The sequence below is a fragment of the Clarias gariepinus genome, chromosome 24 (assembly GCF_024256425.1).
Source record: "Clarias gariepinus isolate MV-2021 ecotype Netherlands chromosome 24, CGAR_prim_01v2, whole genome shotgun sequence".
Lineage (NCBI taxonomy): Eukaryota > Metazoa > Chordata > Actinopteri > Siluriformes > Clariidae > Clarias > Clarias gariepinus.
Window position 1 is genome coordinate 16865493 of NC_071123.1, and position 20543 is coordinate 16886035.

Below are 20543 nucleotides of genomic sequence, written 5' to 3' on the forward strand. Positions count from 1 at the left end.
TAAAATGAAACACTCAAGATGTGTACACGACCTTCAACTTCAATTCAAGGGTTTTGACAAAAGTTTGCTGCATTTAAGCATTCAGGAATTACAGTACAGCAAGTTTCGTGTACACAGATTCATAAATAATGGAAAAAACTAATACAATTACAAACCTGTAATAATTGGAAGAGAATCCTTTGCAGTCATGACTGCCTGAAGAAATTAATCTTGAATGACAGCCTCTGTAAACTTATTTAAGATCATATTGCCTCTTAATATAAACATGCTCCAATGCTGTGGTTTCCAGACTCTTAGACTGACTCTGATGGTTGAAGCAATCAGCAACAAGCATGCAATGTTTAAGAAGGACCGTTCTAAAGTGATATGATTTTTCAGTTGTGTTTTCTAATTTGGTGTTACATTAGCGCCTTTGGATTAGGATTGCATTAACATCTTTCATGAGGTTACTGTTTTGTTAAGAAGCTCTTTGCACTGCAAAACTATACTGTAGTTCAAGTAGAGTTCACATTCTTTTAATATTTATACTGAAGTTTGCTTACCAATTATTATTTTTTTGTCCCCCCAAGGATGTAGAATCAAAATATAACCAACTATGCCAAAGGCACTCAGAGCAACCAGCTACTGAATCAGAAGAAATCAAAGGTACTGACTCATTCATTAACATGTGAATAGCTTAAAGTAGGTGCCTGGCCAGTTCATTCAGTCACCTTTAGCTTTGATTACGGAACACAATAGGCTGGCCGGTTCATGTGTGAAAATGTTTCCTTATGCTCCCAAGTTTTGATAATGTGTTGAAGGATTTATAACCTGGTTCCAATCAGTTAAAATCTCCTCAGTTGTTTTCTTTGCTTGATACAGTGGTGACTCTTTTTTGTGTGTAAAACATTAATAAGCGAGTTTGTGTTTTGTTTCTTTACAGATAAAAGCTAGTGTTCCTGGAGCTGTGGTTTCCTGCTGGAAGTAGTAGTGAAACAGAGTGTACAGGAAGGTGTGCTGTGGTCCTGCTGCTCCCTGCTCAACTCTTGCGCATCTTTAACTGCCTCTCAAACGCTGAACCTCACCTCACATACATACACATGCACGCGCGCACACACAGTACACGGGAAAACCCCTGAAGTCCTCTTGTCTTGCTCGACTTTCTTGTCTTGCTCGAGGGAAGGAGCTTTGGAAATTGATGAAGACGTTCCATCATCCCCTGGTGTTAGCTTTAGCTATTTATTTGGAGTTATGAAGATTTGGATTTGAAGTAGCTCCTCCTCCTTTTTAATAAACTCACAAAATCAAAGGAAAAAACAGGATGATGGCAGCATGGCACTGAGGATCAACTAAAATCCTGGATGGGGACTTCAGCTCTTACAGATTTTACTTATGAAATTAACAGGTTTAAAAAAAATTTTTTAAACTGGATGAAATTGGGTTTGATAGCGTAACCAGTAAAACGATGCCAGAGGTAGTTCGACTGCAATCGATTTATGAAATTAAATGTCCTTCATAAGGACTTATGCTACATAAATCCGGATGGACTGTTCTTATTTTGTATGGATATGAATGTTATTACTGCCACGCACATCTGCATGAGGGCCTGATGTGGCCTTAAACTTCACATCTGACCACTAAACAAGAGCAAGTATAAGTTACTGATTCCGTGCCAAGCAGCTCGGACCTAAGCTTCAACCATCAGGTTAATCATCAGGATTTCCATTTTTTTTTCCATACAGTTCAGGTTTCTTTCTTATAAACCCCTTCTCTGGTTTTAAGGTTAGAACGCTAAATAATCTACATTGATTTAAACGTCGATGCGAAGAGGAGTCTTACTCTTACTGCTGTTATCGTGCGGAGGTGGAAAGCGAGCTGTGTGCACATCTGAAAAGATTCTTGCTTTCCTGTGTCCTCACCACCAACCCGAAAGCCTCTGTCCCTGTAACTCTAAGCTTTTTTTTTCCCCCCTTCGCCCTCTCTACTACATTCTGTTGAATGACGCTACTGAAGATCTGTCAGGTCTAAAGTGACCAAGAGAACTTGATCTTGAACACGAGGCACTATGTTCTTCTATTGTACAAACCAAACTCGAGTGGAAGTCTTACTGGATGATTATAGCATGGCTTTTCCTTTTATCCGGGATGTGGGAATGAAGGGATATGAAGATAAAAATGATTATAAAATTAAATGAAAGGACAAAAAAAAAAAAAAAAACCAGACCTGTTACGGTCTTTAAGTGTAAAATTGTACAATTATGACCAACACTGCATCTCTTACAGAGACCCAATTCCTTTTTTCTTTCTGCTTTATACATTTTATAAATATATATATATATGTGTATGAGTCGTGTATTATTTTAACAGAACCTACTAAAAAGAAAAAGGAAAAAAAATAAATGACTGCAAGTTCCTTAAATATTAATGATGTAATCTGTACTTTTTGTTTTGGCTTATGTTTATAAGGTATTGTATTTTATTATATTATTATTATTATTATTGAGCACTATTAATGATCTTTTAGCCTTCTGAGGAAAGAAGATACGAATAGCTCGAATAGATTATATTGCCTAAATACGACTGAACTGTTCAAAATGGAAAATTATTGCACACTGTATGAGGTTTTTTTATTTTTTTTCCTCCTCCAGCCGCTGCCGAAGAAAGCGGGGAGAGTATCTGGGTTTATTACCAAAAGGACAATATCAGAACCACTTCAATGTGCTGCAGATTTATTCAATAAACTGGAAACACGAATGGTGAAGTTGAGTTTTTATCTCAGTCGCTACTCTTTGCAAGGTACAGCGAGTTTGTAAAATGTACCCCCCCAAAAAAAAATCAGCATTTAATATAATAAATAAGGAATAAAATGCTAATACAGAAAAATACATGACAAAGTTATTGCCATTTAGCAAATAATTCTTATGGATTACAATAACCTAAATTGTCATTCTCCCCCCGCTAGTGCTAACCACTACACCACCGTGCCGCCCGACCCCCCCCTCCCCTTTTCATGTTTAAAAAAAAAAAGGCCTCCATATACAGAAGACTTTGCTGTTGTTGATCTGATTGTTACACTGTTACCTTACGTAAAGTGTTTGTGTTGAGCGTCCATGCTGTTGCTATAGAGACTATAATGTATTAGGACAAGCGAGTTAATATCGCATAATCATTAAAAATTACGCCCGACAGCATCGTGGTAGAATTTTAGATTTCTCAATGTGAGAAAGTGAGTGCAGTTACAAACTGCGACACAAAACTTGCCTTAAGCCTGAAATCCACAAACTCTCACTCGATTGAATCTAGGTTCACACTCCTCCTGCCCAAGCTGCAGTGCTCATATACATGTCTAATGATCAGACGTCTCCATTGGTGAGATGTTTCTGCTTCTTGGCTGCCTTTCCTCCACGCTCTCTCCCTCTCTTCTGGCCACGTTTAACCTCCTCCTGCCTGAACTGGTGCCTAAAAAAAGCAACAACCATTTGACATTTTATCCGCTATCGATATCGTGCTACATGCGCCACAGTGTCTGATCTCGGATCTGACCTGGACTGCCAGCGCCTGCCGCTGTTCCAGACTCGTCCGAATGACGGGAGCCAGTTTGCGTCGGTGTGCGAGCTGTGGTCGAAGTTGGCGCCCACGCGGTTGGCTGGAAGCTTCTTCAGCTTCTGCTGCTCTTCTGTAAAAGAGATTTAGAGTTATTCTAAGTTAAATCGTTTAGCTTTATCGTTTAACACCCTTGTGTGGTCGGATTATCTATTTAATCACATTTCTAGCCCAACTGAACGAGAGCTGCTTACTGTGTTTAAGAAAATCCTGCAGAGACGGACCAATGTCCTGCGAGCTCCCCACTCTCTCCTCCTCAGGATCCTCCAGCAGCCATGGAGGCACCGCCCCTGCGACACGACATGCATACAATCATTCAACCGTCTCCATTAACACACACACACAATACCAGTACAACTCACCTGTGTGAACGTTTCCACTGGCAAAGCCGTCCTTCATGGGAAACAAATTAAAAGTTAGAATCTTAAGCGTGATGAGGAATTTAAAGCCAATGACATCATAAATGCTTCACCTGATAGCCAATGAAAGTGAGGCCTTGTCCTGAATCGTCCCACTGACTCTGCATGAAGGGGTCGTCATGGCTTGGCCCTGCTTGCTCGTTTAGTGCACTATGACTGTAACATCCTGTCTGCTCTGAACCAGTGCTGTTAGGATACACGAGTGAAATCTAGTGCAGCTGAACTGTTATCAATATTAAAAAAATAAAAACAATCAAAATGCCAAATACTGTTCTGTATCTTTTGGGGTATTTAATTACAATACTAAATATATAAATAAATAAAATTAGAAAATAAATAAAGAAAATCAGCCATGAGATGTTTGGCGTAATGGTTTTTGCACTGGAACTATAAGGCTAGTCTCACGAACACGTAACGGAAGATGGTCTCATATTAATCTCACCAGATATTTTAAACAGTTCTCAGATGCTTGCTTCAAATGATCTTTTTTTCATTAACAAATTTGTAAAATATTGTTTACAACTGGAATTATACTCATCTGTTAATCTACTAATCATCTGCCTCACATCCAGATTTCAAACTACTACAACCTTTTTTTTTTTTGCATGTGGCTTAACAACACTTTTTGTAATACCTCACTGGTTTAAAACCCCCCTGCTCCTTATAAATTTGTGTGGAATTATAATACAACAATACCAATTTTTACATGAGGAAAAAACAAACAAACCAAGATGGCTGACTATAAGGTCAATTTCATCCTAATGTTAATTGGCTTTGTTCTAAATGAATGTAACATTTGGAAATGCGGATATGTTAAAACCATCAGTGACGAGGTGGTATGATTAGACCGTTTGTGATCATTCGGCCACAAGAGCATTAGTGAGATCAGGTATGTGGTCTGCATTCTAGTTTATCCCAAAGGTGCACAGATGTTGACTATACGAGTGACGCACACGCACTGAGACTAACCATGGGAGATGATTACCCACAATCCCAAAGCTCGCGTACGAGAGGGAGAGAGAACCCCCATTGGCTCAGTTGTGAGCATGTGATGCTCGACAGATAACGAAAAAAGTTTCCTCATCTTGCAAAACACTCTCAAACCAAGTTACTCGCGCTACAAATCTTTACTGTACGCATTTTTAAATGAGCTCACTTCAAGAATTACATTTGTTTTACCTATATTATTATAAACTGCTTATTAGTAAACACGCTTATAGTTTTGGTGAAATATTATTTGCACTTTCACTTTGCTGCATCTATGGGTGTTTTCTTGCTTACATACTGTAAAATTAAAACATAGATAAGACAAAAAGACCAAAGTGAGGTCTGCCATCATACACCGCTCACTTGTATTCTGATTAAATGCTTTGTGCAGGTATTATCAGATCAGCGTTCATGTAAACTGTTGTGCCAGAAAAACTAAATTCAATCTGTGAACATTTATACATAGTAACTGACTGACAGTAAAATAAGGAATATTTTCTATCAATTACAGCTGCTTTAGCTCCAGTACAGAGACATCAGACACCAAGAGTCCTGGCTGACTGACAGATCGAGTGCATTTGGTTTAAAGACACCCAGGTTAGATTATTATTCACCGCTGTGCAAGTACGCAGGTCTGGATCTCTTACCCGATGGTCTGCTGGATGTCCTGCTGCTCCGGTTCAGCAGACTGCTGCAGGTCTGGCTGAGGCTGGGTTTGATTCAGGAAATGCCAACAGTAACAACCCACACTCATCATACATCCTGTATGTTTGTTAAACATTTCATCATTTCCTTCTTACTCTTTATATAACTATTTACTGTAACAAATAATAAAATCCCCACGATCTGCTGCGACACAGAAGAGGATACTGTATATCTGTTTCCAGTCTAGGCCTTCATGCTACATCCTTCAGATATTTTTAGTTTGCTCAAAATAGTAAAGGCTTTCTGTGAGGCTGCTTTGTTGCAATGTCTAACATACTGTATGTAAACATGTTATGAACTGAATTCAAGAGCTACAGCGACTGTCGTGTTTCATGCACATCTTTCACACACGTCCGGCTCTCACACTGAGATATGGATACTGTCGCTTCATTCCTGGATAACAAACCTCTAATAGAGCCTGAAGCACCTCCTGCCTGTGTTGCTCCTGCGACCGGATGAAAGCAGCTTGCTAGACGCAAGGAAAGAAATCTTAAAATTAGTTATAGATCATATCTGCAATAAGAAAAGCCAATACACACACTGCCTGGCTAAAAAAAAAAAAAATCGCGCACACTAAGATTTCATTAACACTCTGATTACAGCACACAATTTGGTGACCAGTTCATGTGTGAAAATGATTTCTCAATGCTCCCAGAACAACTCTTTCCCAATTTGAGACCTGGACCATTCACGTACCATCAACCTAGTCAGTCATTCTTTTTCACATTTAGGTCATCAGCTATCTTTATTTTATTGCCACATAATGATGCTGAGCCTAGACCTGAGCAACTGATGCAACCCCAGATCATAACACTGTCTCCAAAGACTGATCTTTACACTTCCTAGCATAATTTAACTTAAAGCATAAATTGTCCCTTGCGCTGTATGAAAACAAAACCTACTTCTTTTAAAAGCGTGTCCTCTTTCTCTTCATATTGTTCGAGAGCTTTGGCAACTTCTTCCTTGAATCTGAAACAACAACGAAAATTTTTCATACACAATAAAACCAAACGTATTATAAGAGTTTGAGTGTCTATCTGTTCTACCGTTCTGTCTCCTGCTCGGTGATGATGAACTTTTCTTTGTGTTTATGGTCTGCTTTGTTTTTCCACCAGAAGGCATTTGTGTTTTTGCGGTGCTCTTGACTAAAAAAACAGAAAAAACAAAAAAACATCAAACACACACACTTTGAGTGATCTATTTTAACCATGTTCATTCATGAGGTTATTCAGAAGTGTGTGAAGTCTCACGTGCTCATGTGCTCCAGCAGTCCTGAGTAAAGCACAGTGATTGTGCCATCGCTCACATGTTTTTGCACCTCCTCTTCGCAGCAATAGCACCAGAACTTTGCTTCATGCAGCGACGCATCGAACTTCTCTACCTGCGGACTTTTCAGGGTTCGCCGCGCTTCTTTCACCTGCAGCAAGAAATAGTAAAAAAGACAATACAGCATGCTGTTAGCTGTTTTCTTGATTTGTTACAGCAGGTTACTGGGTACTTGATCTGCCCCGTGTAAAAACACAGAAAAAATGAAGCTGATTACAAGATGTCAAGTGTAATTTACTGGAAACCAGTTCATTGTAATGGAAAACTGGCCACTATTACAATATTTGATCACTATCTGAAGAGCTCGTCAATAACAGGGAAAATCAGCCTCAATGCATTCGGCGATATTATTTCAGGTTAAAGCCCACAAAAATGTCTGTCTGCAACAAAGATGAATGAAAAGTTTTTAAAACTGTATTTTTACCAAATGTATAATATTATATAGCGTTGGTTTCCAGTGGATTTGTGGCTAAATATTAGGAAATTGAACAAGTCATTTCATCCAATTACAATCAGCGGTAAAGAGGGGATATAGAAATGGTTACATTTACGCCTTGTTTATGCTAAGTTGAACTTCTTTCGTCGTTAGCCAAATACACTCCGTGTTCGGTAATCGGAGAGTGAATCAAAGATGAGAAATCGAAAAAGTAGTTAGGACAAAAATTAAGTTTTGTCATAAAACAACTCAAGAGTGTTAAAATTCACTTAAACCACTTCAGTGCTTTTATTTCAGCTGTGAAAATATAGAAACTAATTCCAGTATAAATATAAAATTTTGCTTTACTAATATATATCTATTGGTGCTGGTGTTTTTTTTTTTTTTTTTTTAAATTAAGCAAGTAGCTTGTTTTATAGTAGATTGTTAAATCCGAACACATAACTTTTCATAATCTAATATTTAACTCAAAATTTTAATTTTACATATGGTGCAGGTTAAACTTCAGACAGATATCTAAGCACAGCAAAAGTTTCATTTAATTCTCTCTAGACAGTTGAGTGATGCTGTGAAATAATCATTAAAAAAAAGCATGAGACATTTTTCACAGCTTAAAAAAAATTAAATGACCTTACAACCACACTGTTTAAATATTAAGCACAAATAATAGTCAACTATTTTGTCCCAATACAAACCAAACAAAATTTAATAAAAATAATAATTAAAAAACATACTGGCTCATTTAACTTGGTTAAAAACGCAGTATATTTTATATATACATTTTTATTTTATTAACCTCAATGAAGCACTCCCAAATAATTCATTGCTCCCTGCATACGCGCACTACACACCACATACACATTATGACCAACACGCGTCACTTCCGCTTCCTATCTAGTGCACTTAACTTACAAATTGGAAACGAAGTCGTTAGCCGAATGACTAGCGCATTAGCTTCCTGATATTCTCCGCAAGCCTAGCTTACCTTATCCAGGAATTTAACCAGAACCACTTTCAGTTTGCTCTGGTGGCTTTTCCCGAAAATGTGACCTTTTCCAGAGAAATCCGTTTGTCTGCATATTGCACAATAAAACGCACCCATTTTTTTTTTTTTTAACTCAGTCGCTTCTCTTGTTAGCAAACAGCATCGTTAGCGTCTACGCGAAATGTTTACTGACCGATGTGTGACGTGTTCATTAGCACCCTCTAGTGACCCGGATGAGCGCGCAAAACTTAATTAGCGGCTCATTACTGCCATCTGCAGGATTCTCGCTAAACTGCACTATAATATATACTCAATATGGAACGCCAAAATTTACCCCAAAATACAATGTGGAATTGTTAAATAAGACAGCAGTGTCAGTGATGTTATTGTGCTATTAACTAATCTGTGCACTAATCTTTGGCAATGTTTGCTTCACTCTCCACAGAGCAGATTTAGTCAGAGCTACTGCTAACATACCAGGGTTGATTATTTTCTAATAATTTTATTTCTCTATTACCCCAGGATGCAAACTCGCTCACTTATAGTCTATACTGCTTTATCCGGCACTGAAACTATAATAATCTCTTTACAGACACCTGCAAATATATTTTCAATTACTCTCTCCCACCACCAGAAATTCATTTATATGGAGTATCCATTATAATCTTTTTTTTCTGGGGATAGTCGTCACTGTCAGTCTTCCCTTTCTGACAAACATTGTTCACACTTTATTGCAAATTAGTGCAGATATTATTTTATTTATTTTCTACAATCAAACTTGAAAGCAAGTCAGGAAAAAAGCCACAAAAGAAAAAATAAGTTCAAGTAAACAAGAAAATAAACCAGTGCACACGATCAGAAACCACATTGTCCCCAAATCCAGTCTTTTTTTTTTTTTAACTCCTCCAGGCTCCGGAGCCAGATTACAACTCAAACAGTGCTTGCATCATATCTGTAAAGGAGGAGAAAAACAAAGACAGCCAGAATGAAAATGCGATTCCAACATGCCAGCTGAATACCAGGACGAGGATCTGACCTGGGTAGTTCATGCTCCTCTTCAGCATTCTGAAGGAGTCTGCAGTGAGCGTGTGGATTTCATTTCTCAGTCTTCTCCGACCGTCCAGCGTCAGGTGCCACAGGCAGGACTTCCTCTTCCCGTCGCTGGTCACCTGCTGCGGCGTCTTTCTGAAGCTGTTGCTGAAACACAGGTTGTGGCGGATGGTGTTTTTCCAGCCATCGGGCGCTGTTAGGAAGAAAGGGAAGTGCTCCCTGCAGGGATGATTAACAGGATGTCCAGAAGATGGAAACAATGAAACAACAGAAAACCAAGAAGGAACATGAATAAATATATATCCAGTGATTTGTGATGCGTTTTAACTTTCCACGCAGATCTCCAATTCAAAATCCCAAAATCTCCAATTGCTTCAAAGAGATTGTTCCCTTCATTTACCTGGTAAAGTTGTAGATCTGCTGGACGTTCAGACTCCCAGAGCGGCTGCTGCTCAGTGCCATGGCGATGAGGATGCAGTAGTTGACGGGCGGCCGAGGCCAGGCGCCGTTCTTCAGGTTGCAGCTATCCTGCAGGACTCTCTGCAGCCGCCTGCTTTGAGCCCGAGCCAGGCCCAGCCTGCGTGATGCCGGCTCCTTGGGTGCCCGTCCTCTCCGGGCGCCTTTCACCTTACGGTAGATCGCCACGTCCTCCGAGGATGCGTCATCATCTGTGAGCTTGAAAGAAAGTAAAAGTGCCTTTTATGAGAAATATTAAGAATTTTGTATCCTTGTGTTGAGAGGAATCTGTGACTATCCAGGGCTGAGATGTTTACATTGTTTGTTATAGTGGTAGAAATCAAATCCCAGCACCCATAATAAAATCTATTTTTCTTATAGTTATTAACCTGGTCACTTGAATTGAATCCAAACTAAATAACTTAACATTAACTCAACACTAGTGGTAAGCACAGTCACCTTGCACTTCCAGGGTCTGGGTTTGATTCCTGTCTTCAATATCTGTGTGCATGAAGTTTGCATGTTCTGCCCCCAAGAGACATGCAGAATAGGCTAACTGACTTGCTTTTAAAGTCTCACCTGATACTCGCTCGAGAGAGACGCATCATGCAGCGATTCATCCAGACAGGTTTCGCCAGACCACGACAGCCGGTGCAGGTTTTGTCCTGACACAGGAAGGGCAGGACCTGACACAGATCTGTCTATTGTTAGTTTCGGAAGCGATGGCATTTTGTCTCGAACAGGGTATTTGATGGGGCAGGCCAGACAGGGGTTCACCATCAACCACAGATTTGGCTGTATTACAGATTCTAAAAAAGGAAGATATAATGGAAGGATTTGAAGAGGCAACAATAAGTGTGACTACATGGCACAATAAATAGTATTATGGATCAATTAATCTGTATATTGTTCTCCATGTGGAATGAGCAGATTGTTCAGATCATTATATACAGGAAATAATGACATCACTGGTCAAGATAGGTTTAAATGTTATTTTAAATAATTGATGTAACTTTTATGCTGTTCTTTGCATAATTGCTACTCTTTGCACTGTTGTCACTTTGCAACACAAAGTTGCACATTAAGGTTGACCTGCAGTTAACTTTATTTCACTAATTAGCTTATTTTGAACCTGTGATTTGTGTGTTTTTTGTTTTACATGTGACTTGTAGTTTTTGCGGAAGTAACAGTGAAGTGTGTATACTGACTATATGTGCAATCATCTACAACCCAACTTTGTGTTACTGTCTCTACTGCTCCTGGATATCTAAAATTTGCTTCAGGATCATTTATTCATTCATTTATGCATGCATCCATCCATCCATCCATCTGTCTATCTGTCTGTTTATCTAAGCTGTCCATCTATCCATCAAGCTATTCATCCATTTATCCATCAATCCATCCCTTCATCCATAGATCCATTCTTCCATGCATGTATTCATCTATTCATCCATCTACCCATGTATCCATCCATCCATCCCTTCATCCCTGTACAGAATCAATCCATCCCTGTACAGTATCTATCCATCTATATACACATTTATACATCAATATATAGTATCCATGCATCCATCTATATACAGTATCCATCCATCCATCCATCCATCTATATACAGTATCCATCCATCCATCCATCCATATACAGTATTCATCCATCCATCCATCCATCCATCCATCCATCTACAGTATCCATCCATCCATCCATCCATCTACAGTATCCATCCATCCATCCATCTATATACAGTATCCATCCATCCATCCATCCATCCATCCATCCATCTATATACAGTATCCATCCATCCATCCATCCGTCCATCCATCTATATACAGTATCCATCCATCCATCCATCCGTCCATCCATATACAGTATCCATCCATCCGTCCATCCATCCATATACAGTATCCATCCATCCGTCCATCCATCCATATACAGTATCCATCCATCCGTCCATCCATCCATATACAGTATCCATCCATCCGTCCATCCATATACAGTATCCATCCATCCGTCCATCCATATACAGTATCCATCCATCCGTCCATCCATATACAGTATCCATCCATCCGTCCATCCATATACAGTATCCATCCATCCGTCCATCCATATACAGTATCCATCCATCCGTCCATCCATCCATCCATCCATATACACTATCTATTCATCCATTCATCCATCCATCCATATACAGTATCTATTCATCCATTCATCCATCCATCCATCCATATACAGTATCTATTCATCCATTCATCCATCCATCCATCCATATACAGTATCCATCCATCCATCCGTATACAGTATCCATCCGTATACAGTATCCATCCATCCATCCATCCATATACAGTATCCATCCATCCATCCATATACAGTATCCATCCATCCGTCCATCCATATACAGTATCCATCCATCCGTCCATCCATATACAGTATCCATCCATCCGTCCATGCATATACAGTATCCATCCATCCGTCCATCCATATACAGTATCCATCCATCCGTCCATCCATCCATCCATCCATATACACTATCTATTCATCCATTCATCCATCCATCCATCCATATACAGTATCTATTCATCCATTCATCCATCCATCCATCCATATACAGTATCCATCCATCCATCCGTATACAGTATCCATCCGTATACAGTATCCATCCATCCATCCATCCATATACAGTATCCATCCATCCATCCATATACAGTATCCATCCATCCGTATACAGTATCCATCCGTATACAGTATCCATCCGTATACAGTATCCATCCATCCATATACAGTATCCATCCATCCATATACAGTATCCATCCATCCATATACAGTATCCATCAATTCATCCATCCATCCATCCATCCACAGTATCTATCCATCCATAAATGTATCTATACATCTAATAAATGGTGATATGCTTGAGGGTGATTTTTCCTCACCTTTACTCTCAGCAGGAGGGTTTGGCTGATGAAGCTCTTCAGGGAAAGTTTTTCTTGAGATTCTGGCATAATGCCACTGTGCCAAATACTGCTCATTCCTCTTGTCGTCTGTGAAAAAAATAAATCACGTAATAAAAAAAAAGGGGGGTTTGAATCCCAAAGGTTTTTCTCTGTTTTGAAGTAGTAGTAGTAGTAGTAGTAGTTGTGTTTTATACCCTGATAGAACTGGTCGGTGGTGGTGCTGAGGTGGATCTCCTCGTTCATGTCCCAGTCATGAAGCCCCGTGCTCAGGTGGAGGTCTAGAAATTTCTCGCGAGCTCGAAGCTTGAGAAACATCTTTCTTTCGTTCTTTTCTTTCTCTTGGAGGAACATTGTTCGTCGGGAACAGACCTATGTTTACCCCAGGTGTGTGTAATTAAAACCTATGTTCACCCCAGGTGTGTGTAATTAACGCCGTTTAATGAGAAACGAGCCGTTTGTAATGAGGAGAAACGCGATGGAGCTCCAGTCAGTCAGTCTGTCTCTCTACTGCGGTCAAACAGTGGTGGAAATCAACAATGAATGTGATTATTTGGGAAATAAATTGTATTTTGAGCTTAATATTAATGTCTCAAAGCAAATCTCTCAACCAAAGTTACAAACTTGCTTTTCCAAAAGTGTTCAACACTAAATTCCTTCAGTCACTTATGGCTTTATACAGTAGCTTAAGCCTTTAGCTGTAAACATACAATGAATACACAATACACTTATTTTATTTTATTAAAGACACATTTCTACTATCAAAGTCAAGTAAAGGAAAAAAAAAAAAAGAATCACTGGAATGGATGAAAAAATAACTATTTAGTACTGTAAATGATTTTTTTGATTGATCTTAGAAAATGTTCTAAAATTTAGAGATACAGGATTTTTGATTTCCGTGGTCTGTAAGCCAAAATCATCAAAATTAAAACAAGAAAGGCTTGGAATTTTCAATTAACATGTAATGAATATACTACACATTATATAAGAGTTTAATTTTTCTAATTTAATTACTGTGCGGTATCACTTGATACACACACCAAGTGCTCACGGTTCAGGAGTTACAGAGGAACTTTGGATTCAGACTTTTGTTACACTAGAAGCTTTACAGCTATGAAACACAACATGAATGGTTCAGATGCAATTCAGAACAACTTATAAGCAACTTTCTTTATCCTATTTCATTCCTTATCCAGAGCGACTTCCTTTTTTTTTTTTATCTCATTATACATCTGAGCAGTTGAGGGTTTAGGGCCTTGCTCAAGGGCCCAACAGGGACAACTTGGTGGTTGTGGGATTTGAACCTGGGATCTTTCGTGCCATGAATATCATCATGACATGATGAATGACATAATGATGAAAGTGCTTCTGTGACTAGTTTTTTTCATGTATGTATTGTCTTTTTGCCATCCAGTAGTGGGTGGGACCCCTGTGGACAGACATGCTGATGTCATGTGCAAAAGGTCAATGGTACATTGTTGCTCCTTATTAGGTAGACTTTTTTAAGCCATGGATTTCACTAATAAAAATGTATAAAGTGGATATTGGTAAAGTGGGATAGTGGGTAATGTTGAAGACTTAATTTTGGTCCTCAGTGTCTTTATGTAGTTGTGCTTCATTGATCAGAAGCTATTGTATTGTTATCTGCGATTGTGTGATGTCATCTTTGTCGTTGTTGCCCAGCCTACTTCAAAAGCTGGACTGTGGCATTTAATGGTAAGTAAAATGACTGAGGTAATTTGATTGACAGCTTGATTTAGAATTTATATATATATATATATATATATATATATATATATATATATATATATATATATATAATTATGACCTGAAACATATTATTTTTCACACTACAGTGCAATTTGGAAATGCCAATTAGCCTAGCCTGCATTTCTTTGGAGATACAAGGCGACAGGGCTACCCACTAAGCCACTGGGCCAACAATATTATTTTTCATGTACATTAATTTTATTTTGTTAGCTGAGCATTTCCTTTTGTCCCCGATGTTCACCCCGTTCTTCCTCAAACCTTCCCACCTTTTTGTTGAGGGATCACTTGTTGATCACATCATAAATCTCCACCTGGAATGAGATCTGGATTACGATCTGGATTATGTGTTGATTATTTTATAGATAAGTTATCTATATGATAAATTTATCTTTATATGTTTCATTTGAGTGGTAGCAGATAGAATTTACAGGATCATGCCTTTGGCCAATACAGATTGATTAATCATTGAATATCATATTAATCCAATATGATCACAGCCCAATGAAACTTAAAGTTATTTCCCTAATCTAATAAGATATAAACACGCCTGAATTATTTATCACATTTTAATATTTATTATTAAATCTGAATGCAGTTAGTCAACCCATTACAACTGATCTTAAAAGAAAACAACACGTTTCTGAGACATTACTGTTTATATAGAAATGGTCATTGAATTAATCGTCAGTGTTAATCAATATTTTGATTAAATAAGAAGATAAGCATGTTACAACTAAAGAAATATATCACATACTTGAAATATAAGACATAAATCACCACATTCTACAACAAAATACATAGGCTTTATGAAAGTATTACTCATGCACTAATTCACACACTCATCGTCTATACTGCTAAATCTTGTCGTTCAGGGGGGGGGGGGGGCTGGGGTGTGGAGCCTATCCCAGGAAACTTCTGCATGTCTTTGGACTGGGAGGAAACCAGAGTACTTGGAGGAAACCCACCAATCACAGGGAGAACATGCAAACTCGGGAGGCGGGAATCGAACCCGGACCCTGGAGGTGCACGGTGACTGTGCTAACCACTAAGCCACCGTACCGCCTATGAAAGAAAATAAATGTACAAAAATCTGCTTGATAACTAGCGTAATTCTTAATTTTATTATGTCTTATGGAAAAAATATTAGATGAAATACAAGTTTTTGAACAGGACATACAGTTTGGTGGTAATAGACTTCATTTCTGAATCTAAAGTGATGGATTTAATCTTTTTTAGGCGACACAAACAAACTGATGATGATACCGAGCAGGAGGATAAACATAGTCACAGAGAGAACGGCTGTGATCACCACCATTGCCGCGCTGCGTCCGGCGAAGCTAAGGTCGATATCCGTGTAGTTAACTGCTACAAAAGGACATGCACATATGCACATATGAGTGTCTTTACGTCATTTATATTTCAACTCACTTAACGGTTTGCCTCTTACCTGTTCTTGTACTTGCAGTCAAGGGGGTGCTACTGAGAATTCCAATTTTATAGATAATCCTAAATATGAACACAAAATAAAATGATGCACACTTTTTATATGAGGTTTATTAATTGAAGGATGGAAGGATACAAGTGAGATTTCATACTCACTTGTACTGTGTGCTCTCATTAAGGTTCATCAGCTGATACCCGATGCGCCTGCTAAACGCAGATAATCCATTCGGGTACCCGGTGTTGATACAGCTTGGAATGGTGAAAATGTTGCTTATGTAGTCTGTTAAAGCCAAAAGTATCAAGTGAAACATACTTAATTACTCATTTTCTGTACACCATATCCTGTTCAGGGTCACAGAAGGCCTGGAGAGTATCCTAGGGGACTTGGGGCATTAGAAAGGGTACATCCTGGATGGAGTGCCAAGCACTAACTGACTTACATACTATGAACAAGTTGGAAACAGCTGTTAGCCTTTGGGAGAAAACCCACCAAGCACAGGGAGAACATGGAAACAGACCCTAAGGTGGAAATCGATCCCTCAACGCTGGCGGTGCGAGGCCACAGTGCTAACCACTACGCCACTGTGCACCCTGTTACTTTGAGATAATATGATACTTTTTTAATTAGCATTATTGGAATGCAAACAGAACTGTTCCTTTATTTTATTTGTGTGGTTGTCTGGAAAAACCTGACACCTTGGATGTAATCTGGGCAACAAAAAAAGGAAAAACATGTTTTGGCCACAAAGCATATTCTTATAACTTAGCTTTAATAAAAGCAGCACAGCATAGATCAATGGGATTTAAAACAAATATATGTGCTTGTACAGTGGGTCAAAAAAGTTTTTAGTTAAGTTCTCCCACTTAAACAGATGAGAGAGGCTTGTAATTTTCATCACAGGTATACCTCAACTATGAGAGACAAAATAAGAAAAAAAAAAATCCAGAAAATCACATTGTATGATTTTATAAGAATTTATTTGCAAATTATGGTGCTTGACAAATAAGTATTTGGTCAATATCAAAATTTGTTTTGTTGCCAATGACAGAGGTCAAACGTTTTCTGTAAGTCTTTACAAGGTTTTCACACACTGTTGCTGGTATTTTGGCCCATTTCTCCATGCAGATCTCCTCTAGAGCAGTGATGTTTTGCGGCTGTCTGCAACACGGACTTTTAACTCCCTCCAAAAATTTTCTATGGGGTTGAGGTCTGGAGACTGGCTAGGCCACTCCAGGACTTTGAAATGCTTCTTACGAAGCTCCTTTGTTGCCCGGGCGGTGTGTTTGGGATCATTGTCATGCTGAAAGAGCCAGCCAGCTACATTTCTGATGGAAGGAGGTTTTCACTCAAAATCTCATGATACATAGTGCCATTCATTCTTTCCTTTACACGGATCAGTCGTCCTGGTCACCTTTGCAGAAAAACAGCCCCAAAGCATGATGTTTCCACCCCCATGCTTCACAGTACGTATGGTGTTCTTTGGATACAACTCAGCATTCTTTCTCCTCCAAACACAACAAGTTGAGTTTTTACCAAAAAAGTTCTATTTTGGTTTCATCTGACCATATGACATTCTCCCAATCCTCTTCTGGATCATCCAAAATGCTCTCTAGCAAACTTCAGACGGGCCTGGACATCTACTGGCTTAAGCAGGGGGACACGTCTGGCACTGCAGCATTTAAGTCCCTGGCAGTGCCAGACGTCTACAATCCTACAGTACAATGTGATTTTCTGGATTTTTTTTCTTCTCATTTTGTCTCTCATAGTTAAGGTATACCTATGATGAAAATTACTGGCCTCTCTCATCTTTTTAAGTGCGAGAACTTTCACAATTGGTGGCTGACTAAATCGTTTTTTGCCCCACTGTATGTAAGCTTAGCCGGTGTGTGTTAACAGTAAAGCTTCAGACATCAAACTGTGTATTTGGGTTTTTAGATACGTCAGATAGAATGTAAGTTATCATCCTTTTTATAACATAAAAATCCAAGGCAACTAAGGGAATATGGGAATGATGTCACCGAAAAGTAGGACTCCCACAATATGCATATTATTATTTCTGTATATATATTTTGGTCATAGAAACAACAAAAACAACCAGAAAAACATGTGATAATATGTGTCTTTGCTTATTTCTTTGCCCATTTGACTGATTTTAAAATTTTTGCTCAGCTCTGTTTGTATAGTTAGTAAAAGTGAAATTAAATTCAGTTGCCTATTTAGTGCTGAAAAATAGGATACGTCACTCTACACTGCATAATGCTTAGCCGTATTCTGTATGTGTTTATTTAAAAACTCCAGCAAAACTAAAATTAGCTAGAATACTCTTAAAAGTTTTAAGTGCTTCAGTAAATAAGTATAAATTTATTTCACCAAAAGGTGATGGAAATATTTGGAATTAACAATATTGTTGTTGGACAGCTACATAATTCAGTTAAATAATTCAATCAGCTGTCAATCACAATTAAATCATCACATTTTCCTTTGCCACTATAGATTCTTTCCATAAATCTCAACATAACAATGATAAGTTTCTTTGTCAGCACAGTTTATCATAAGGTAGATCATAAGCCATAACCCATACAAGATTCCCACAGACTCTATATAAGAACAACAGCGGTTATATAAAGCTGTGATTTGCCTTGCTGGATTTAGTCAGATTTGCATTTGTAGAAAAATAACTGGTTAATCAAGAGAACAGTACATACATTTTGTATTGATGTCCAAATTCTGATACTCTAGGTCCACGTTCTTGCCAGCGTAGTTACAGGGGGGTAAAGTCAGCAGCAGGGAGTTGAAGAATCGGCTTGAGATCATTTGGCTTTCAGTCGATAAAAGGGCGAGTGGAAAATCTGCACCATACAGATGAACAGAAGAACACATTTCAGTTCAGTTGTCCATCCACAGAATATATCTCTAGTCTCCAGATTTCAAGGAATAACAGCAGCTCGCTTTATCTTACCTTGAGCATGTGTTAGGGGAATCAGTGCCCCCGCGATGAGGAGTACAGCCAGCATCGTTGTCCTCTGTAGAGTTTTCTCTGCGAAGTCCTTGATCACACGGGACACTGAGACGGATGAGCCCGATCGAGCTGGTCGAAGGGACACGTGTGACGGAAAGGAAAACAGGTTTCCCCAGGTACATTTGAGACGATAGCTCTTCCAGCATACACACCCTGATGATGGACAATGCATGGCAAAATGTACCCTAACTGACATGGTGGCACTATTTACACTCAACTCTAGTCTTACATGTATGTTTCATTCACTGCTGACATCAAAGCAATGCCTGGGGGGAAGAATTTCTCTCAAGGACTCGCACAATAATCCTGCACTCATAGATAACTCACAATCTATGTATCATCCTAACACTTGTGTAATAAATATACTATGATGGGAGAACTTGTGAGAACTTAACAGGTAGCCAGTGCAGGGATGATAATATTAGGGTTATATTAAATATATGACTTTTAAAAGTATCATATTTCTTGCAAAAGTACCTAGCTGTTTACATTTATAATGGTGATATAAAAACGCCAAACCTTGTCAAATGATAGAAGTAACCTGTCAATAAAGGTCAATAGAAGAGACACAAATTTCTAGTCTTTTTAATTTTTTTACACACTAAAAAGTTAACTATGGTTCAACCTTCTTAACTAGATCAAATTATTCATTGAAATATTTTTCTATAAACATCTAATAAATAAATTTATTTCACTTTTGCATTGCATTTTATTGAAAATAATTTCGGGAAGATTGTCAAGAAGATTAATGATCATTTAAAGACTTGTCTCATACACACTCTGAGACTCTGAGAGTATTTGGTCACACACCTCTGCATGCATACAAACAAACAGCTCCGATTTTGAAAAGAGTTTCCTATCAAAGCAAGTGGTTAGTGGAAATGATGGAATGAATGAGTGGTGCTATTTAAGGAATGAATGCAAGAGTACATGTGTGAGTCAGATTGTCAGAGATTTGTTTTTTCCATTCTGTAGGTAACATGCCATGCTGGCTTTTTACGTCTTGTTAACTTAAGGAAACAGAAAAACAAATGAGAACCCGGGAAAAAGAGATTATTGGTAATTTTTTTTTGGTATAAAATAAACCAAAAAAAAAAAAAACACCTTAGGATGCTCTGTTATAATACTTTCCAGGTAAGTATTGTTTATATCAGGCTGCATCAGATCAGCATGTCCGTGATTATTTTCATACAACAATCATGCTGTCCAGGGTTTTATTCCTTACGCAAATGTTCATGCATCTAAAATTTGAAATACAATTCTTAAATATACTTAAATAAACAGGTTATGGGCTGATGTACTGTATGCTTCTGCCTGAAGTAACTTTGCTTTGCATTGTACACGAGCGCTCTCTAGTGGAATGTTAGTGCATGACACTCAAAAGGAGTGTCATAATTATAATATATATATTCATTAAAA

At 38.4% G+C, this 20543-nt stretch overlaps 4 protein-coding genes across 7 annotated transcripts in view; 1 reads left to right on the forward strand and 3 right to left on the reverse strand.

Moving 5' to 3' along the window:
- The window catches only part of arhgef12b (Rho guanine nucleotide exchange factor (GEF) 12b), a 53072-nt gene extending 50340 nt beyond the window's left edge, over nucleotides 1–2732 (forward strand). For all 4 annotated transcript variants that reach the window (XM_053484715.1, XM_053484716.1, XM_053484713.1 and 1 more), the window contains 2 exons: nucleotides 570–645; nucleotides 923–2732. In XM_053484715.1, the coding sequence (XP_053340690.1) occupies nucleotides 570–645; nucleotides 923–933 (87 nt within the window). In that variant the 3' untranslated portion in view covers nucleotides 934–2732. The remainder of the gene's footprint in view (nucleotides 1–569; nucleotides 646–922) is intronic.
- cenatac (centrosomal AT-AC splicing factor) lies at nucleotides 2691–8620 on the reverse strand. Its single transcript, XM_053484717.1, has 11 exons — nucleotides 8440–8620; nucleotides 6943–7109; nucleotides 6739–6837; nucleotides 6595–6661; nucleotides 6099–6161; nucleotides 5635–5696; nucleotides 4054–4186; nucleotides 3944–3974; nucleotides 3776–3871; nucleotides 3522–3654; nucleotides 2691–3437 (listed from the first exon to the last, which is right to left on the reverse strand). The coding sequence occupies exons 1-11, from the start codon at nucleotides 8554–8556 to the stop codon at nucleotides 3332–3334; spliced, it is 1074 nt and encodes a 357-aa protein (XP_053340692.1). The 5' UTR covers nucleotides 8557–8620; the 3' UTR covers nucleotides 2691–3331.
- A 546-nt stretch (nucleotides 8621–9166) lies between these two features.
- Nucleotides 9167–13249, reverse strand: foxr1 (forkhead box R1). The gene is made up of 6 exons (XM_053485884.1): nucleotides 13089–13249; nucleotides 12874–12981; nucleotides 10525–10754; nucleotides 9890–10164; nucleotides 9476–9708; nucleotides 9167–9391 (listed from the first exon to the last, which is right to left on the reverse strand). Exons 1-6 carry the CDS (start codon nucleotides 13243–13245, stop codon nucleotides 9363–9365), a joined length of 1032 nt encoding a protein of 343 aa, XP_053341859.1. The 5' UTR covers nucleotides 13246–13249; the 3' UTR covers nucleotides 9167–9362.
- Nucleotides 13250–15541: 2292 nt separating this feature from the next.
- On the reverse strand, nucleotides 15542–19197 carry zgc:194948 (uncharacterized protein LOC796981 homolog). The gene is made up of 5 exons (XM_053485949.1): nucleotides 19065–19197; nucleotides 18811–18954; nucleotides 16261–16384; nucleotides 16109–16167; nucleotides 15542–16026 (listed from the first exon to the last, which is right to left on the reverse strand). Exons 1-5 carry the CDS (start codon nucleotides 19117–19119, stop codon nucleotides 15884–15886), a joined length of 525 nt encoding a protein of 174 aa, XP_053341924.1. The 5' UTR covers nucleotides 19120–19197; the 3' UTR covers nucleotides 15542–15883.
- Between the last annotated feature and the right edge of the window lie 1346 nt (nucleotides 19198–20543).